The sequence below is a fragment of the Nannobrachium achirus genome (genome assembly GCF_963921795.1).
Source record: "Nannobrachium achirus genome assembly, chromosome: 7".
Taxonomy (NCBI): Eukaryota; Metazoa; Chordata; class Actinopteri; order Myctophiformes; family Myctophidae; genus Nannobrachium; species Nannobrachium achirus.
In genome coordinates this window covers 36,117,232-36,139,605 of record NC_137816.1, presented here as the reverse complement: position 1 = coordinate 36,139,605, position 22,374 = coordinate 36,117,232, and the positions used below count along the sequence as shown (strand labels likewise).

Genomic DNA, 22,374 nt, shown 5'->3' with positions numbered 1-22,374 from the left:
ATCTTAGCCAATCAGGATGGAATATGAAAAATCTGAAAGACGCGTTTCGTGTAATGACTATAGAGATACTGTGTACCGATTTGCATGATTTTTGGACAAATTCTGTAGGAGTACTGTCCAAAAATGTGTTTTGCACAAATCTGCCTCCTGGTGGCGCTATAACAGGCCTATGTAAAAAATTGGGGCAGAGGTTCTGCTCTGGCACCCAGGGAGTGTGTGTGTGCACAGTTTCAGGTGCCGGAGATTAGCTGTCCACAAACACGGGGACATGCACGCACTCGGACGGACGGACGGACGGACGGACGGACGGATGGACAGGCGCGAAATCATAGTCACAGCCTCTCAGGCTCTCAGCCATGCCTTTCGGCCTGGCGGAGACAAAATTCTATGCCGGGTACAAGTTATTATACATCAAAACCAATGGCGTGCGGAGTTCATTGTTTTCAGACCAATCGCGTGAAGTCAAGGACAGCCGCGTAGATCCCCGAAATGCTGCGCGCCGCCGGGCGCGCGTGCGCGATGCGCGTGCGCGCGCGCGATTTCGTTTTTTTGGCGTGCAGAGATCGGTTTTCGGCCAGTTTTACCCCCTCATTTTCCTTCAGATACGGGCCTTAACGGTTTTATGATGTATTATTTATTTACTTTTCAAGTTATCACTACTGCAATAACCAACACAACCAAAGCTTACATGAAAAAGTAAATAGTTACCATTGTTGCTTGTTGGTCAACTTGGTCCTCCCGAAATGTACAGTTCTAGTTCTGTAGCAACTTGGGACAGGTTGTGAGGTCGGTATCCATTTAATTCCAATAAATGTAGTCCAATGAAAAGATAGTCCAATGAAAAAATCATGCTGTCCTTCTGGCTTCTTCCACACCACAGCAAGAGAGTGTATCCACCACAGCCAAAACAAAGTCGCCACATTATGATGTCATCACTCACTCTGAGACTCTCAGACTGAGAGTCAACTGTTATTACTACTATTATAAAACGATTTGTACATGATTTGACCAGTGGCCACCTCATACAGAGCTTAGCTTCCCTCCTGCTGTTGTTGCTGGATGGTCCGGTCCCACAATCGTTCCTGACAGAAACTGTGTCCTGAACTATAGTTCCTCTCTATGGTCCTGCTAATGCAGAAGAGAATAAATAAATATTACACCTATTCTAGGTAGTAGGTAGGATATCCTCTAAAATGTGTTTACTATGGGCATGGTTTGGATGACAATATAGTCTTTGCAACAGAAAGTAATTATTAAAAACCATAGCAATTAAAAATAATAGATTTAATATTAGATTTTTATTCTCAAAAATGATTATTTGATTATTCTAACCACTAATTACAATTAATTGTAGCTATTTCATGAAGGGTTTTACTTGATTGTTAGAACTATATAATTTTTAGCTTGATAACTGGTCATTGCGACCGTAGGTCGCATTTACTATCAAAAGCTCCACGGGCTGTCTGTCAGTCAGTGAGTGAGTCACACTTTTGCCCTGCTCATATCTCCACAACCGTTGCCCCGATCCATGCCAAAATTTCCACACAAACTCCTTGCCTGCCAAACTACAACCTCCAAGGACCCCCGGAGTTCCAGGGACCCCCAGGTCCCTGGGGGACCCCCAGGTGTAAAAGAAATACCAAATGTGCAAAAATGACCAAATGACCACCCCCACAGGGCTGCTCACGGGGAATTCCCGGGGACCACCCACTCCTGGTGCTCCAGAACGGATGCAAAAGTGGTGGCGCCCCCAGTGGAGGACCCCCTCCACTGCAGCTCACATAAAATGCCCTAACTCGGCCTAGGAGCGTCCGGGAGAGCCTGGGCCGGTACCTATTCGTCCGCCAAGGCAACGCGGAGACCCCACCCCTCATTTCTCACATGGCCCTCTTCTAGCGAGACCTACGGTCGCTTATCTCCCGATTAGGGAGTCTTACTGGTTTTAGGTTGTTTTTTAATGTCCACGGAATCAAGAAATGTTCTCCGCAGAATTCCGCATTATCAGGATTGTTCTCCGCGGAATCAATACTTTTTCTCCGCGGATTCCTGGGGGGACTATCTATTGAGTTATTCCAGCAGCACTCTTAAATACTTTAAAATGTCATCAATAATTATTTTCTCAAAAAAAAGATTTTTTTTTTAGAAAAAAAAAAATTTTTTTTTAGAAAAAAAAAAAAAAAAATTTAGATTTTTTTTTTTTTGGGGGGGGACCAATTGGACCTGGGGGGGGACACGTAACCCCTGTCCCCCCGCGATTTGCGCCTATGGTCAAGGACGAAATCGGGGGCATGGCTTGTCCTGCGCACAAGATCCCATTGCCCGGAGGGCTGGTCCAAGGGTTCTGGGCTGGTCGTGCTGTGATTGGCTGGTTTTGGCAAATAAACTTGCGTCACCAGTAGCTCTAGTCCAGAGAGGCCTAAAGAAGTCTAAAACCTCAAGCTTATCTATTTAGTTTTTTCTGTCTTTATTTTTGCACTTTCTCCTGTTATTTTGTAATTTGTGATGTTGATATGTTGTCCCCTCAAAAAAAAAAAAAAGCCCTGTGGAAATCCTGTAGCCTACAGACCAAAACTGCCAGCTCTAGAGCCCGCCTTTGCATAAACGCATACATGCATGCACCGTTATTCCGTATCCGCTCGAGCCAGACTGCTGTCTCTCACAATTTTCAAATGCATTCATAGCATTTAGAGATTGTGAAACAGTTGTCTGGCTACACAAATGCTGAACTGACAGTTAATCATCAGAGCTTGGTTGGCCAATCAATTAAACTACAGGCAGGGACGGATTAACGGAAAATTCTCAAAGTCCAGGGCCAGGCGCATACCACATAGACTAGGCTATGATTCCTGCTGGCGTTGCCGGTTTGGTTCCCAATCCAGACGACCTTTGCCGTATGTCGTTCCGCTGGCATCTCTCTGCCCGTTTCCTGTCAGTCTACTACTATCAAATTAAGGCATAAAAAGCACAAAAAACTAATCTAAAAAATCAAAATAAAGAAAAAAATAAAGAAAATAGACAATCTACAAGCACATAGATCTGCTATTTCCACAATATTTATCTGTGGAACCGAAAGTCAAACTTTAATGTAATACACGTATACAATTCCAAGTGCTTGTCAGGGGCGGGTGGGGGTCCGGTCGCCACTCGCCAGTTCAAATATGATTATTTTGGGGGGTCGCGGCCTGAAAAGGTTGAGAAGTCCATATATCGTCCTAGCAACCGACTAAACCAATCACAACTCGATCTCCCTCCGGGCTATGGGACGTAAGATGTTCAGTGGAGACTGGAGAGAGAGAGAGGCAAGCGAAACACACCGGGCAGCAGCAGCAGCAGGCAGGGCTCCAGCCTGGGGGGAAGTACAGCACAGTACCGTCACTGTACAGCACAGTACATGACAGGCGGTCTCACGCACCGCCGTGTAACATGTGCCTATTACAAAGTTACACAACAAGTCGTTTCCGCACAGGAGGAAGAATAGCTGGAGTTCACAAGTGGAGGGAAACCGAGAAGTTCGGAGCACGATGGAGAAGCTGAAGAAAGATGCGAACAAGACGAACCCCTCTGCCACAGCGAATCTTTTCTCCCAGGTATTCTTCTGGTAAGTCACCAACGTAACACGACAATACTGAACTGCTGCAGTGTTGAACTTGAACACAAGTATTGGTTTTAAAATGAACGTTTTCGGTTTCCTTTGCCCTCGACTTTCAAACCAAGTTGTTTTGTTTTACATGTTGTCACATTAAGCCTCCTGTGATGGCGTGATAAGAGGCATCAGGGCTTCGCCCAAGTTTTCTTTGCCAATTTCCAGTGACATTTCCCTGCTGAATCATTTGACGTAGCCTAGTGACCGAAGAGTACACACGCACGCGTCTGCGCGCGCGCACAGCCGCACACACACACACACACACACACACACACACACACACACACACACACACACACACACAACATCAGGACTCAGGAGGGGAAAGTGTTGATATGTGCCATCATCATCAATGGGTAAAAAGCCTGGTTGATCACATTTTATTTTTTTCTCTTCATATATATATATTAGGGCTGGGATGCGATTAACATTTTTAATCTAATTAATTACAGGCTCTGTGATTAATTAATCGCAATTAATCGCATTTTAATCGCACATCGATATTTGACCTGAGAAGCATTTTTTTCAAGTAAAACACATTTTGTTGTACGAGTGAATCAAAATTTCGCATCCACTGGGCCAAGCAAAGCGCTCTGATCGGCTACTTCTCCCTTTGCGTTTGTTGTCTCTTCTTGGTTGGTGCATTGCTATGAATGGTATGCCCGAAACTGAAGGTTTTGTGGTGCAAAAACTACGTGCGATTAAAATGTGCAATTTTTTTTAATCGCGTTAATTTTTTACGCTAACTTTTAAAGTCCCAGCCTTAATATATATATATATATATATATATATATATATAGGGCTGCCTTGTGCCTTCTGGTCTGTGGAATGTAAAAAAAAGCACTGTTTACTCTGTTTACCTATACTGTGCTGTTGCTAGTGCTACATTTAAAAATATAGTGTGAAACCAAAACTATAGATAGACATATTCAATCATAGCTACGTAGGTATTTGGATTAGGAAGTATTGAGGTCAGGTATGATTTATTTATTTTTTGTCGCACAGCCCCAGAAAGTAAAGAAATACGTGTTAAATTGAGTGGTAATTAAAATCTTACCTATCATTTTATAATGGATTATTTACTTTTCGGGCAAGTGGACATGACCTTTGGGCAAGTAGAACATGACTTGTACTTGCCTGACAGGCAAGTGCCTCTGAGACCTTGGTGTCAACCCCTGCACTGTATATATATATAGCTTACTATGGTATTCTCCTTTTCTGTACCCGTGTGCTGTTTTTCATAACTGTTGTACTGACATAACATTTGAATCCCCCCCCCCACAGGATCAGTAAAGCTGTATCTATCTACTGTATATATCTGTCTATCTATATTGCCCAGCCCTAAACTCAACTTTCTCATAGAACACACACACACACACACACACACACACACACACACACACACACACACACACACACACACACACACACACACACACACACACACACACACACACACACACACATCATGTTTACAAAATCAACCTAGTTGCACTTTATTGCAGAGTTTTGTTGCAGTACTCAATTAGGTATGGCGTTTCCTTATGTACTTACTTACTGGATCATTCTGTCCCTCTTTCCCTTCCTGTGGTATTATTAGCTGGCTGAACCCGTTGTTTGGTATCGGCTCCAAGCGGAGGTTGGAGGAGGATGACATGTATGAAGTGCTACAAGAGGATGGCTCTGAGAAGTTGGGACAGGAGCTACAGAGGTAATTGAACTCTGGAAGCTTTTGTCACTCACATTCGATTACATCCGACTGTTACGCCACTTTTCAACAAGTGGGTTGGGAGTGGGAGACAAAAGTTGTGCACAAGATGCTGTGACAGGGTCGTAGACAAAGAACACAATTATTGTGTTAGTTTGTATACGTTCTGCATTCATGGCCAACAAACGCCAGTGATTCCTTCCAGTTGGGAACCAATGGATAAGGGATGGTTGTACCATCAATAATTGCCTGCAATCCCAATAATGGAACAATTATCAAACATCTCTGATGCCGATTATTGTTTTGTCATTGGGATAATGGCGGTTGATGGATAGCTTAGGAATCACTTTTATTTCCCAAGAAACGCTTTGTTAGATTTGTCCTGCTGACGTACCGTATATGTGACTAGGTCTGGTACTTTGTGCCTTATGTCTGTATAGGTCATTTTTCATTTTTGTACAGAATATTCAAGTACAGAATCTAATCTTTCATATGATGTATCATAGCTATAGCGTATCTCACAGCTCGGCCTTTCGTCTGTAGTAAAACACAAAGCCCAGCCGTTCTCGAACGCTTCTTACCTTTTGTGAACATTATATCTCTTTATTTCAACACGCTGCTTGGATTTACTTCCACGCTTGAAAAGTAAACATTTGAGAGAAGGGTATAGGACCTTTACTTTTTGGACAGAATGTTCTTACAAAAGGTATGAAGCGTTCGTGAGCGGCAGGGCTTTATTTTTACTACAGATGAGAGGCTGAGATGTGAGATACGCTGTATAGCGTTAGCTTCCCACTAGCGCTGGCTGTTCCATTACGAGAAGCCATCGCCACGTCTTTCTTTGTGTGCCCGAGAGCGACTCAGAGAGTCACATCACGATGTATAAATCAAAAAATAAATCCTTCCAGAATACTGTCTTCTGCAAACCAATAACATTAGCGAGATGAAGTTAGTCACTGACTGAGTGTGTTTACAGTTTTACACACTACAACCAGATGCACCACGCTGTATGGGGCGGTGCTCAAAGCGTGTAATTCGAGACAATGAGTTCTCCGAGCGCAATCTCTCCTCCCTCCAAAAAACACGGACAATTCCTTACAAAAGCAGCCTAGTTTAACAAATAAAAGTAGCCATTTCATTACCTTAAAACAACTATCTTTTGACATGAAACCCTTGTTCAACATCAAACTGTGTGATATGGAAAAAAACTAAAAAACTAAATTTACTTCATTTTCTCACTTTTCTACTGTTTGAAAATGGACGACATTTGGACGTTTTTACCAGCACTGGTCACATATGTTATTATGTATCTTTGCCTGTCGTAATCTCCACTGTGGGATTCCTTTTTATGGGGCTTTCTGGAGGGACCTCAGCGAGAGGTATACCTACAGTATATCTCAGACATCTGTTAGCCGCATCCTGCCCACACATTTATCCAGGCTATTCTCTGTATGTTGACAGCTAAATACTGTAGGTGCATTTTCCGTTTACAGCCGACAAACAAACAGGCCCACACAAATAAAGACTTTGTGCTTTTAATTTCCCTAGGGGTTAATAGGTGCAGTTGGATTTCTGTTGTTTGCCATGGTTCAATCTGAATAAACACTCTTACTCTGGTGTGGTACATTCATTTGCATACCTACAGAGTAATCTGTAATTGGTCCTCTTCCAGAGGCAAAAGTGTTTTTAAACCTTGGCACAAATCCTTGATATTCTGAGATTACACTTCACACTTCTTAAAGTGACCGTAGACAATTTTGTTTTGTCTTAAGCATTTTATATGTCATAGGAAATGATATTAGATAAATAGAATATTTTATTGGCAGTTAAAAAACAACAACAATACTTAAGTTTATAAGCATAAATCCAAGAACATTTTAATGAATGGAATACGTGATCATTTCTCATTGACTGTGTTGTTTAATATGGGTCCTTACAATTATTTCCATTCTGCTGATAATAGTTTCATGGAGGATCTGGCTATATGTCAAAGCAAGACATTGATGAATGGCTTGTTCCACGTAATCCACGGTCATCGTTAGTGCCATTGGCATTCATTCACTGGAGGTTTCTACACTGAATGTTAATCAAGAGTAGCGTTGGAATGCATGGAGGCTCGTGTGGTGAGTAGCCTACAGTAGGCTACTCGAAACAGAAATTACATTGCTTCCATTTTTCCCTAATTGTTGCTATTATTATATTGTATTATATATTAGTTGAAGCAAAATGATTATTTCCATTTCCACTATGCTCTGTGAGATGTTGCAGTGTTCACTGTCACTTTCTTTACATGACATTTGTGAGTGAATAGTCAACCACCAACACAGACCACAAACATACATGGCTTCGTGAGAAATTTAGATGGAACAGAGGAAGTGAAACTGCCCGGAGGGGAACATTAATATAAAGGCCTGTTCACCCTTTGTCCGAAACCGAACTTTTCGTCGAAAAGGAAATCTCACGTTGTAAAGTCGTAACTCACCGAACAAATGTTTGGTTTAGGAGATACTATGGACAGGCCTTTAGTTTAACTAAACTTGAATGTACAGCCAAGTGACATGAAACATTTCTCCCCTACAGGTACTGGGATTATGAGGTTCAGAAAGCTGCCAAAGAGCTGAGGTCACCTAAACTCACCAAAGTTATCATTCAGTGCTACTGGAAGTCCTATGCAGTGTTGGGCATCTTTACACTGATTGAGGTCTGTGACTGTGTTATTAATCCCCAAAATATCCATAACAGTATTGATTGTTGCCATTTCAAACACATCAGAAAAAGGTTCTGGGATTTTCTTTGAAAATCTATGATGTTTTCCTATAAGACACGTCACTGAAAAATTTCATAAGCCACTGTACTTCCTTTTTTCTATCTAACAACCCTAGCCTGTGACAGTCAGGCGATTATTGCTGTGTGCCACTGCCACGTGAAACTGCAGATCAAGCTGACTGCACTTTAGCCTAATCTTACTGTGTTTTCTCTTCTTGAGGCACAATGGAATAAGTCCTCCTTAACACTGCTTCATTGGTCATTGTTTGTACTACCCTGCAGTAATGGTCTGAAGAAATGAGCCATACTCCTTACAGTATTTATCAATTAAACATCTCTCACACAGCACAAATTAGTTTTCACTTGAAGGTCGGCTGACACGGCCAAAACAGCTAATTAAGGCTATCAAATTAGCATAATTTTTTAATGATGTCATGTACCCCCATGTTAAATTACCCAATCAAATTAATTTATTGTAGTTACTGTACTGAAAGTAGTACTTTCTGTACAGTAACTGCAATATATTAATTTGATTGGCTAATATGGGGGGAGGGGCGAAGTTGAGCGCTGAGCATTAACTAACCCAACGTAACCGTGTGAGGAGAAAAACAGATGCGACTTCATAAAACAAATTTTAAAACAAGCAGTTCTAGGGGTAAAAATGTTATAGAATCTGCTATAGAATCCACCCTAACCGCGTACAAAGTACAAGTCTTCTACCAAAAAGGTGTCAAGAGTTTAGTAACGAGGGTCCAACGTTCTGACTTCTCCTCCTCCCAAGCTCTGAGCCCAGCAGCCATCTCCTGCTGTAATGGAACGCACACCGGAGCATGCACTGAAGTCCGCAGCTCATACACTCTGTGTGTACTGTGTAGCCTGTGTGTGTGTGTGTGTACATGCGCGCGCACGTCTCTGACACACACACACACACACACTAGCTCTCGAAAATAGCCGTGCGGTGCGGCGCTACAAGCTAACAACAACGCGTCACGTTGTGCGCGGCACCGCACGACGGACGAAGTATACATTCACTACTAACGGATACGGCCCGCCTCCTTTTCAGACTGTTTGGAGAAAGACCACGTGACCTACTGTATCATAATGTTAAACTTCTGGGCGCGTCAGCCGGCCTTTAAGTTTATAATCATCTCCCCCATGTCTCTCATTAGCTTCTTCAGAAGAAATGCTAGCACATTTCAGTTGCTCCACTCTAGAACAACAAGTCCCAGTCTTCACTTTTTGCCCTTTATAATGTTGAACGATGAATAGTGAAAATAGTGTCGCATAGCAACGTGTTGTGAGCTTGTAGATCTGCAATTTGACCTACCTGTACAATGACATGGCCAAAATAGGGATGCCAGGTTGAAATTGTTTAATTAAACCATTATTTGTCCTTTATTTTACATCTTTGTTTTGTTTTTCTTACTTACAAACTGCAATAATTAATTATCTCTGCCAGCGAGAAGTTTCTTCTTGTCTGTTACTACTACACTTACTTACACAAATAACTTGGAAAAAAGAGCATTTGCAGAGTCCATGTTCAAAATGTCATAATCTTCCCACGGATCTCTGTTGTCTTTCGCAACAACCAGGAGGTCATTAAGGTGATCCAGCCAGTGTTCTTGGGGAAAATGATCCAGTATTTCGAGATTTTGAACAAACCAGAGGTCACGGGGAGCCGGAACATGAGCCTGAATGAGGCCTATGGATATGCTGCAGGCTTGTGTCTCTCCACCTTGTTCCTGGCTGTGCTCCATCACCTGTACTTCTTCCACGTCCAGAGAGCAGGCATGAAGCTCAGGGTGGCCATGTGTCACATGATCTACAGAAAGGTCAGCATACAATATCATCACTGTCGGGCAGAAACCTTGTCTCTCTAAGTTTAAAATGTGTATGTTTTTTCTTTCTCGTAAAGTAAAGCTCTGCTTCCATCATACAAGATTGTCGCACAAAACTGGTGAAAATAGCAGATCTACAAGCACACAATGCCTTGTGGTGCGAGGAGTTGTGTGCTTGTAGATCGGCTATTTTCACTAGTTTAAATCACTTTTAAAATGATAAATACAAAACGAATGGTTTTGGACATACAAGTTATCTACCCGACAACAACGATATGTTAGATCTACAATGAAATGAAGTCGCACACTTTTGCTGCAAGAGCGAAGTTCATTTTAATGTTGCTTTAATTTGTGATTTGTAAATTGTGACACCTGTCTGCCTTCAGGCCCTGTCCCTCAGCAGTACTGCAATGGGGAAAACCACCACTGGTCAGATTGTCAACCTCCTCTCCAACGACGTTAACAAGTTTGATGAGGTATGCCTTCCCTTGACATCATTTCAAGGAGCTAGAGGAAATGCCATGGGATCACAAACACCAATAGGGTTTGAGCTGGAATCTGACAGTTAGATTATAAAATATCTAGTGTTCAGAGTTGACATTTTGGCCTGAGGGTGTCGCTAGGGGAAAGGTCATGGGGGTCACTCAAATGGTTAGTGTTCATCCCACCAAGGACCATGAATGCACTCGGCACGTTACATGGCAATCTTACTCTCCTGAAGTCAAATTTGTGGCTATGTTGATGTAAATTTGCTCCCTAGAATTATAGCATTACTGAACACCTCAGGACAGGTGTGGTGTCTTTACCCTGTCCCAAGTTCAATCTCAGTTCACAAAAACAGGCCCACCCTAGCTGCAGGTTAAAATCTCACCGCTCAGCTGGCTCTGTGCCAGCTTCTCCACTTTAAAGTCTTGAGTTTCGTTTTAATCAGTAGGTACAACTCCTGCGGTGAAAACTCTGCTGCTCCCTGGCATTCTGTTTCCACAGCAATGAGCTGTTAAGTAGACCTTGCATAAAGGTCACGTGCTTGATTCATTGCCCCAGTGTCGCCCCAACTGAGGATTCTTTTACCATGAACGGAAATGTTCATCCCCTGCCTGGCTGAAGTGTGTGATATTATGTCACCTGTCATGTTTGCGTTTATTCTTTAGTCCGGTTATAATGTTGGATGGATATTACAATCATTTTGTACTTCATTAGTGTACCGTTTACACTTTTTAAATGCCTGTCCTCCGCCACTACTATATTACCTCTCCTCACTGAATCTCACCCTGCATGTCACATTTCTGATGGTAGTCGATTATTATGATTGCATTCCTGATAAAATTCCACATGCTCATGTGGTTTTCATAGTTACAGTATATACAAGTAGATACCTCATTGACCACTGCTGTTCACTGCAGCTGCCATATTAGCTGGGTCAAGCTTTACATCTGCATGTACTGTATGTATGCCCCGTGTCTGTTAAAGCAGGAGATCTCTCATCATACCTCGATCACGTCAGATTTTCACACAGTTTTATGATAGTTGTGGGCTCGCCGAAGGCAAGAACACTATGTTATCCTCATTATTTATAGAGTGAGTTCCGCCGCATATTTCCGCCGCAGACAGTTGGCAATTTGTGCCGCAGACAGTAGAAAGGCAGAGCCACTAGCCAATGAGTATTGGAGTATTGGAGTATTGGAGTATTGGTTGAGCTTCACATGACAGTTGGCACACTGCAGAATATAGTCACGTTGGCAAACATAAGAAAGGAAGAACAGTATTTCTAGTTATACCGGTATATAGATATAGCTTACTTGGTTAAATAAAAAAAGGGTTTTCATACACCTTGGTAACAGTAATGGTTATAAAACAGACATTTTAGTCTCGACAGGGGTCTTCAACAGGGGGTCCGGGACCCCTAGGGGGTCCTCAGAGTTACTACAGGGGGTCCTTTAGCCAAAAATAGCAGATCTACAAGCAATCTATAAAGAGCAGAATAAGTACAGAGTGAAATGTCAAATTTATTAAGTATTGACGGTTCAAGTGGTTACATCTGATAACACAAATGGACATGAATCAAAAATACACTGATGTTTGTGCTGTCAAACGATGAAACTATATGGAATCTGGGGGTCCCTGCTTCATCTCTCTCTCAGCTAAGGGGTCCTTGGCCTGAAAACGTTGAAGACCCCTGACTTACAATTTATGTAACTCAGGCATGACTCAACTATGGCGGTGTCATTTACATATGACCCCAGGGGCCAATGCTGTGTCTTAAGTATTTTTGTCCATAGACATACAGTATATAGGTAGATGACTCATTGGCCAGTTGGGCTTCACGACAACACCACCCCATATTATGTGGAGAAGACAAAACTGCACTGTTTTATAACCATTACTTTAACTATCTACTTATCCTACTGTACATCATCAACTCAATTCGGTATTTGACCGGACTTGATTTTATTACCTTTTGTAAACATTGTCATATATTCCCCAGATGATTAGCTTAATGTAATTTATTTTTCTCACTAAACCATCCAGCATACAGTATAAGTGTATACAGGGTATCTGCACATTTATAAAGTGACAATTTAAGGACTTTCAAGATCGTTTTAATACCAAACTGGACAAACTGTCAAATATTAAGTAAGCTAGAGGCGAATATTGTGAAAATAGCCGATCTACATGCTCACAACGCCTTGTGAGCATGTAGATCTGCTATTTTCACAATATTTATCTGTGGAACCGAGTCACATTAAATGTAATACCTACAATTCCAAGTGCTTGTCAGGGTGGGGGTCCCCAGTTCAAATATGATTATTTTGGGTGTCACAGCCTAAAAAGGTTTGAGAACCCCTGCTAGGGCTTCTACTGGTTTTTCTAATCACCAATCACCACTGCTTCCAGTGATTGTTTGGAGAAGACTGAGAAGACTACCTAAAAGCCTGTGGTCTCTTCTGGCAGCACTTGAAGTAATGCTGTCCACCTACACACACTTTGTGCTCAGTGTAAATTTAAGTTAACCTGCTTATGTTTAGGGCTACGGAAGTCAGGTTTTTGTATTTGTCCTGTTTTTGTAGATTAGGTTAAATCAGGAAATAATTAAGGTTGTACAATTGGGAATTCCCCTCTTCTAAGTCGTCACTCGTAAAAACAGTGATACCACTGAAATGTGACTACTTGGCCTGGACCCCTGGTGTAGTGGTCTGGCAATCTAGGCTCTAAAGTGGGTTTGAGTCCCGTTCCCGATAACTGTTGCTGCCTGTCTCTCCCTCTTTCCTGTCAATCTTCTAAAAATAAATGTGACTACTTGTCTGTCTGCAGTCTCCCTTCTGTTAACATAAGACTAACTCAATCAAGTGGCAAATTAAATGTGAAATACATAATTTATTGCCATTTGCCAATAGGTGACGTCATGGCTCCACGTTTATATATATATATATATATATATATATATATATATATATATATATATATATATATATATATATATATATATATATATATAAAAATGTGTTGTTTTCATGGACAGGTGACCATCTTCCTGCACTTCCTGTGGGTGGGGCCTCTCCAGGCAGCAGCGGTCCTAGGGCTGCTGTGGGTGGAGATCGGCCCATCATGCTTGGCAGGCATGGCTGTCCTCGTCATCCTGATGCCCACGCAAACCATGTTTGGCAGACTTTTCTCCAAGTTCAGGTACTCAAACTCAGACACACCTTCCGTTGATTCCTATTCACTACATCTATTCCCTATCTGCCTAACCTCACCGCTACATGCCCAATGGTATCTTGGCCATAATAAGCCCTTAAACCTTAGCCCTATAAGAGCTTCTTGAAAGGAGATGAACTGCAAAATACTTGCAGTTCATCTCCATCAATAGGTCTTTTCCAAATCTTTGAATTTGGTTCTCATAAGAATGAGAAAAGCAATGCTTTTCATGTTCACAGATTCAGCCATACAGTATATCGTATAACAGATATTTCTTCATTTACTGGATTTATGTTTTTATCAGGTATGCTTTGTAAAATCTGCTGCAGTTATGTCAAATAGACCATGAGACGTAGTCAATGGCCAGACCACCAGTATGATCTGGACATGGTTTCTTTAAGTGCTGGGGGGCATAGGTCAAAGTTACTCAACAGACAAGTCTAGTATAGCACTTTTCTGGGAATTTGGCTCTATATTATCTTTGCCCTGCTTTGGCACGTTTTGTGTTTTACACAGTCCTACAGTGTTACTGATTATAAGACAGTTGTGTAGGTTGAGTTAAAGTATCCCTCATTAACTTTAAGATCAGTTTAGTGTGTATATTAACCCCACCCCTTTCCCTTGCAGGAGTAAAACTGCTGCCTTTACTGATAACAGAATCCGTACCATGAATGAAGTGGTGTCTGGAATCCGGATCATCAAGATGTATGCCTGGGAGAAACCATTCTCAGCACTGGTTTCTGAAGTCAGGAGGTAAAGCGAAGTATGAAACTGAACGCAGGGCTCGAAATTGTGATCGTTTTGGTCGCAAATACGCCTCAAATGTAATCTTTGCAACCTAAAAATGTAATTAGGAGCCCATGTGCAACTGCACATTATTGCTGTGGTGCGACAAAAACGGTATGTTGATTGAACCAAAACGAGCACTCCCTGCCATCCTTTCACTCTGGGCTGCAGTAGCTCATGGTGCTGATCTATTTGCATGTAGCATGAAGTTCAGACTACTCATTGACACAACTGAGCGTGTTACGTGTGATCTCACCACGTGTCAGACAGTAAATCTTTTGAAGTATTTAAGTTCTGAGAGAAATGACTGCAATAAAGCAGAAAGCCTGCAACACTCCAAATTAAATATACATCTTTAAGGTGCATGGCTCGATAATGACATGAGAATAGCCAGACCACAATGAATGTCCTTTTCACATGGTTTATTTACCTGTCTCACGGACAGAAACAACGGGCGCGTTTCGACCAACTAGTCTTCCTTAGCGTTGTCGAAATCACCTTATAATTAAAATGCACGATCGATTGATGTAATTTGGCAGACACAGTTTAACTGCTCTGAGAACCACCTGATGAGCACAGCTCAAGCTTTCAGCTCAGGATCAGATGTCAACTGCCTATCAATTACACTACAGCGGACTGTGTTGTCCAGCGCTAACATGGCCCACACTACCCAGACATGTTTGTGCTGGGGCACAAAAATGGGTAAAATAATAGTTTTTAACGGTGTTGTAAAAAGTGTGAAACCAAACCAGCCAACAATCACTGAAATGGACAAAACATGACATTTACATTAAACCCAGTAATACCCAGAATGCATCCCTGTCACTCTAGATTTTAACCACTTTAACTATTAAAAAATAGCAGATATACAAGCTCACTGCGTGGCACCGAGTTCCACGCTTTGGAACTCGATTGTAGATCTGCTATTTTAGATTTTTTTTTTTAAGCAAATATTTGTAACTCGTCTTTGTCAGGGTCCCTGGAACAAAATATATATATTTTTTTTAAGATTTGTTTTGGGGCTTTTTGTGCCTTTATTTGATAGGATACAGTAGACTGACAGGAAAATAGGAAGAGAGATGGGGAATGACATGTGGCAAAGGTCGTCCGGATCGGGAATCGAACCGGCGACGCCAGCAGGCATCATAGCCTAGTATGTGGTATGTGCCTAGACCACTAGGCCAGCGGGGGCTCCTGGAACAAAATATTTTGAGATAGGGGTCTGCGGTCAAATACATATAATTCTAGGGGTCCTTGACATTAAAAGGTTTGAGCACCACAGATAAAGAAACATAAAACTGTTTTAGAAGATCTTTTTCTGTACTTTTCAGGTATTAATGGGTTCATTATAATCGTTTCACCTACTGGTAACCTAACTTCCAACATCCTCCTCTTATCTCCTCAGGAAGGAAATCTCCATGGTCATGAAGAGTTCCTACCTGCGAGGCCTCAACATGTCCTCCTTTTTCGCAGCCAGCAAGGTTATTGTCTTCGTCACCTTCACCGTCTACGTGCTTCTGGGGAACAAAATCTCGGCCAGCCGCGTCTTCGTGGCTGTGGGGCTGTACAGCGCCGTACGCCTCACCGTCACCCTCTTCTTCCCCGCCGCCATTGAGAAGCTGTCCGAGTCCCGCGTCAGCATCCGCAGGATCAAGGTATGGGGGGGGTGTCAAGCCGCCAAGTTGACCCTGTGGAATCTGCAAATTAGTGCTTCATTTAACGCATGGAGGCAATGCGCAGAAATAAAGTGATTAATAATCACAGATTAACTCCTCACCTGCCGTTTTGAGATAAAAATAGATAAATACATCTTGAATCTATTTTGATCACAAAACGTGGCTTTAATACATTTAATACATAATATTTTTTTAAGGGGAGGGGGTTCAAGGTTGATAGGTTGATCAGGTCAGGTGCAGAATTGGTTAATTTTAACTTTGGCATTTGTGCCACACTAAAATATTATTTTGGCATTCAGCATTTCAACGTGACAATTCAATGATTTGTTTTGGTCTACAGTGACTGTTATAGAAATTAATTAATGTTCCACAAGGATGAAGGATTTGAAGAATTGACAAAGATTTATTCAAAGAGGCAAAAAGTTGAACAGAGTAACAGCATTACACAGCATCAGAGGAGCAGGCCTCCTGGCCTGTCCTGTCAGCCCCTCCGGGCACAAGCCTCCCCTGCACCATTATCATACAGTTCTTATAGTCCATTCTGACAGAGATGCTATTCTAAACATGGTCTTATAAGGATGTGTACTAAAGATAAAGACAACATACAAATAGTTACACACAGTACAGATTGAGAGTGAGAGAGCAAGCGTGGGGGAGAACTCAGCTGTTAAGATTGACAGCTGTAGCTGGTTGACCACCCATTCAATTACAGTGAATGGAAGGAAAACAAGTATATAATACACATATTTGTTACTCTATAAATATTTCTACTACATGACATACTGCTGTAGCACGCCTGCTACAGCAGCACGCCTGCTACAGCAGTGAACTGAACTGAACACATTGATTTACATTGATCATTGCAAAGCATGTTCATCAAGTTGTTCAAATGTAACCATATGTAAAGTAAGCATTTAAAGGAGTAATTGACCCCCAATTTTTTGTATTTTCTACACACCCCATCTATCTATCCATCCATCCATCCATCTTCAACCGATTATCCAGAATCGGGTCGCGGGGGTAACAGTTCCAACTGAGACTTCCAGATTTCCTTATCCCGAGCAACTTCCTCCACTCCCTCAGGGAGTATACCAAGGCGTTCCCAAGCCAGTTTGGAGATATAATCCTTCCATCTGGTCTTTGGTCTGCCACGGGGTCTCCTCCCAGTGGGACGTGCATCGAGGACCTTCCTAGGAAGGCGCTCGGGGGGCATCCGTGCTAAGATGCCCGAACCACCTAAGCTGACTCCTTTCCAAATGTAGGAGCAACGGTTCTTCTCTCTCTCGGGTGACTGAACTTCTCATCCTATCTCTAAGGGAGATACCAGCCACCCGTCTGAGGAAACCAATTTCGTCCACAACCTTATACTTTCGGTCATGACCCACACTTCATGACCATAGGTGAAAGTAGGAACGAAGATTGCTCGGTAGACTGAGAGCTTTGCCTTCCGGCTCAGCTCTTTTCTTCACCACAGTGCGATTTAGCGACTGCAAAACCGCTCCCTGCTCCGATTCTCTCTGTCTTCCCCTTTCTCTCCTTCGTGAACAAGACCCTGAGATGCTTAAACTCCCTCTCCTGGGGTAAAGCCTCATTCCCCACTTTGACTGCACAATCCATCGGTTTCCTGCTGAGAACCATGGCCTCAGATTTAGAGATGCTAATCCTCATTCCGGCCACCGCACACTACTGCGAACCAATCCAGTGAGAGCTGAAGGTCTCGGATCGATGACGCCATCAGGACCACGTCATCTGCAAAAAGCAATGAAGCAACCCTTAGCTCACCAAGCCTTATACCTTCTCCACCACCGGAAGCCAACCCCCACCGGAAAAGAATCCGACTTATTACTGAGCACACGGACACAGCTCTCGCTTCCATGAAGCCTAAAATTCATAGATTTATTTCTTTCTTTTTTTCGCATTCCTGAGCCAGTAATTTGATGACCGGGTGGCTGCTCAGTAGGAGACTCGGTTGAGTCGACTCCGCTGTCAACAAATTATTGGCTCAGGAATGCAGCAAAAACAAAACAATCTCCATGAATCTGAGGCTTCTTGGGGTGTGACAGTGTGCTGTGTAATTGATAGAACATAAGTAATTTTTTGGATGAACTACTCCTTAACTTCCATTCTGAGAACTTCAAAATAAGAGTGCAGTCGACTAACAGTTTTGCAAAACTGAAAACAGCAAAAACTACAAACATGAGCTGAAAAGCTCCATTAACTCATCTGGTGCCGATCCCGAACTAGTTCGGCTTTATTTCAATCCAATACAATCTTTTTTTTATTAATTCACTTACCCCGAGCTGCTTGTAGAGTCGTGGGTGGTCCTGGCTCGCTAGCCGCTAGCCAGCTAGCCGTTCTACTCTGTCCGACGATATATTCCATTAAAAATGGTTTAAAATACATTTTTGAGCTCCCCAATGTTCACCCGATGTTCGGCGCCGCTTCCGATGAGTACACGAGTGTGCCGATCCCGAAGTAGTTCGGCTTTATTTAATTAAATGAATAAAATGATAAGAGGCCTTCTGAAGCCTGGCTTGATTTTTGTAGCTACTAGCCGAAAGCTAACAACGTCCCGGCCGGCCGTAATTTGCGAACGCAATCGCCAATCTCCGCCTAATCCAATGAAAGACCGCATCTTTAAAGGCTTATATCTCTTTTTTGTGTTTTAGGAAAGCGGCGCGAGGTTTATTTACGGCGAAATCGCCCAAAAATGATCTTTTAGATGACAAAATGGGAATAGCCATTCTGTTAGCATCTTCATCCGGGACATTTCCATGCCGTGCATCAACGTGAGCACGTCAGGTCCTGGAAGCTGAAGTCCTGGAAGCTAAAGCGCTCGCCTATGAGAGATGCGCTGGCATTCTTTGGCCCCTAGAGGGCGCTGGCGCTCAAAGAGTTAAGCTTACTATTAGATAATAGATTTTCTAATATTGTTTGTGCACAAGGTGCTGCAGTGTTTCTTTCCTTATAGACAAAGCTTTCACTCAGTGGAAGTTCAAGACGTCAACCCATTTTGAAAACATCTTGTTAATACCATTTCTTTGAAGCTCTAACAGGATTATCTAACACAAATTAATGTTGACTGATCACACATGCATGCACGAGGTGCGGTGCAAGTTAGCAATTTAGCAATTTAGGAACTTATCCAAATAGGGAGAATTATATGAAACTTTTACATGGTGGATAGAAGCTTGAAATTTGGTACACGTGTCCCTTGGGTGATCCTAAAACATCCTAGAAGGGGTGCCCAAAATAATCTTAAACAGGAAGTGAGTTATTAACGAAATTGAAAATAGCCAACTACACTATAGTATGGGCACTTGCCTCAAAAGACACCTAAAGAATCTTATAAAAGCATGAATTTCCCTTGGGCGATTCTAACACCCCAAAGGACAATGTCATATACTTCCAACTACAGGCATTAGTAAATTGTAAAAGTTATGGTAGTTCAAATTCATTTGGTGGCAATGGGAAACAAACGGAAGCTAGTTATGCAATTTGAAATTCAAAATATATACTGTATATCATTTTGTCACTGAGGACTGTTTTGATATACTACCTATATGAATTAGTTAAGCCCCTCCCCCTCACATACTACCCTTCCCCCCCCCCCCTTCAGAAATGGTGAGATTCACCTTAAGAATGTGTGTACCAAATCTGGTGCTTCTATCCACCTCCTAACGAGTTGACCATTTGTTTTTACCTTACCTCCCTACTAAAAGCAAAGTGCAACATGAACACTGTGCAAGGTGGGAGTAATGTAGCAGAGTGATTCACAGCCTCAGCCTGATGGCCTCAAAAGTCTAGTATCTCCCTCGGTCCATAGGGATATCCCTTTGGGTCAATGGTTAAGATAGTGGACTTTAACGTGGGAGACCCGGATTCGCATCCCGGGCTTTACAGTAAGCAATATGAACAGTACTGGTCATTCAATAAGTGCGTGGTCAAGTAATTCGAGGGCTAAGAAAACAACTATGTGCAAAGTAAAAAGGATATCAGGTAGATGTAAAAACATCTGTCTAAATAACATATTATCTTAAAAAGATACTTAGTATCTGTGATCAAGTAAAATACTGACATCTACACTACAGTTTCTAAATTAAATTTAGCATGCATCTAGAAAGTCAACAAGTACAGACAGAAATAAGGAGTGCTGGAGGATGAGGTAGAGTCTCAAGTGGTGAGTTTTCAGACCGGTGGGGGACAGGGGAGTTTTTATCGTCCGGATATTGTAAAGTGCAAACCTACAGGAGTGAGGGATCACTGCAGTGTGTGCCTTGAAAGACAGCTGACTGTCCAGGAGTTGGAAACTCCCAGGTTAATCCACAGTGATGTCAGCAAGGCATGCAGTGAATGTGACTAGCTTGGCACGTGTTTCGGATCATATGCATTCAAGTACCCTTTTTTACTAAGCAAAGCTGTCCAGTGTACTTTATATTTTCTTTATTGAGATGGAAGTGAGAATGAGAGACAGGAAGGATTCAGTTCTAGGCCAGACAGTCATGTGTGTTTCCAGGGACAGGGTGTACCTGAAGGCAAATAAGCTAATGAATGAATGCGCTTTTTGAAGAATGGGTTTAGTCAGACTCGGTCACAGGTTTTTGTATATGATATCATGAATGGATAGTCCCATTAACAGTTTATTATTGTGCAAGTAAATGGTAGCAACTTAAGAAAGCAAGATAAATGATGTGTCTCTCTTCAGTGAGGTCTTGATTATCTGGCAAAATGTGCCAGATAGTGCCACTATAAATGCTGGAAAAAAAGAAGTAAACAACTTTAAAAAAAGAAAAACTTTTTTGCTTTTATGTAGATGCCTTTTCAATGCTTATCAAACAGTGCAGTAAGATGATAGACACAGGAGGGAACAAATGGAAAAAGCCTGGCTGGCTCTGTCTCTCCTGAGGTTAGGCAGGGATCCCAGCGGCACACGACAACTCCCAGAGGCCCAGGTGGTGTCTCTATGTTCAGTTTAATTTTAGACTAGCTGTTATGATGCACGTTGTGGATGCCAGTGTTGAAACATTATCACCCTGCACTCACCCCGCACAGGCAAGTCAGCAGCACATGACTCCCATCTGAAATACACTCATTGTCATTTCATTTCATTTCATGATCCGTTGTGAAGATTAGGTGTTATGTAATAGTTAACACAACACAATACAATAACTATTCTGTAAATGTGCAACTACTGTAGGTAATGTGACGCATCAGCATTTTTATTGTGTGGCAGTGTAGGGGCCAGTTGTCCAGAACATGGTTGGTCTGTATGTACTGTATGCATGGCATGCATGCATGTATGTGTCCCCACAAAAGAAGACCATCTACTGTATATGTCCCCAGTCCCCCACAAAAGTCTACTAATCTGTCTGCTACAGTATGCCAGCTCATCAGCTCATCTCGTTTTGTTTTTTAATTAGGTATTATCAGTTACAGGACATGTTGAATTGTATTTTTTTCGTTACTATGATGTTTAGGGCTATTTTCAATTATGGATTTTAATGTAATAATTTGTTCAATTACTTGCGATTAATCAAACATCAATGATTTCAGAGGTCATTAATGCACTGTCTAACCCTTTATTTTTGTTGAGGAAGGAACACTTATAAATAAAGGGAAAGAAAAGTGGTGGAAATCTAATTTTTGGAAATATTTCAACAAAGAAGAGCAGTGTGATTTAACCCAATTCAGGCCGGGTACACATTTTAGTGTATGGGAGGGGCTTACAGTACATGTACAGTATGTATCAACATATTTGTTTTTGTAGGCTAATTTCTGATTTGGGCCTAACTATAGGTTAGGCCTAAATGGGTTAATATTAAAGCTGTACTGTGGAAGCTGCTCAACTAGTGGTCAGTAGTGGTATTGCTTTTTTCATCCGGAGTCGCCGCGGACCACCGGAACGGGGGTCCGCGGACCACCGCGGTCGTCGCGAGCACCTCCGCCTTGCCGATACGATTCCGTAGAGCCGTCTCCCATCATTTTTAGACCAGAATTGAGGGAGTAGCAAGCAAGATTCCTTCACCAATGTAAACACAGTTGCTGAGGGAAGCTACTTCCTTTAGAGACAGCAAGACTCGCTGTGATTGGCCGGTGGTGTATGATCGGCGCTGTGATTGGCCGGTAGTGTATCATGTGGGAGATGACATCATTTTGCCGGGAAATTCTCCCCCCCTCACAACTCATAGAAAACATATATAGAGAAGGCTTCAGAAGCTGAAAATAACAGAGTGGGGGTTCTAAAACTTTAGCGATTTAACA

At 42.2% G+C, this 22,374-nt stretch overlaps 1 protein-coding gene across 1 annotated transcript in view; it reads left to right on the top strand.

Moving 5' to 3' along the window:
- The first annotated feature begins 3,335 nt into the window (after positions 1 to 3,335).
- LOC308288271 (ATP-binding cassette sub-family C member 4-like) overlaps positions 3,336 to 22,374 on the top strand; it is a 46,749-nt gene continuing 27,710 nt past the window's right edge. The window contains exons 1-8 of the mRNA XM_080729665.1: positions 3,336 to 3,598; positions 5,244 to 5,354; positions 7,932 to 8,052; positions 9,710 to 9,949; positions 10,342 to 10,431; positions 13,476 to 13,639; positions 14,279 to 14,404; positions 15,843 to 16,092. Coding sequence (XP_080585791.1) covers positions 3,522 to 3,598; positions 5,244 to 5,354; positions 7,932 to 8,052; positions 9,710 to 9,949; positions 10,342 to 10,431; positions 13,476 to 13,639; positions 14,279 to 14,404; positions 15,843 to 16,092 — 1,179 coding nt within the window. The 5' untranslated portion in view covers positions 3,336 to 3,521. The remainder of the gene's footprint in view (positions 3,599 to 5,243; positions 5,355 to 7,931; positions 8,053 to 9,709; positions 9,950 to 10,341; positions 10,432 to 13,475; positions 13,640 to 14,278; positions 14,405 to 15,842; positions 16,093 to 22,374) is intronic.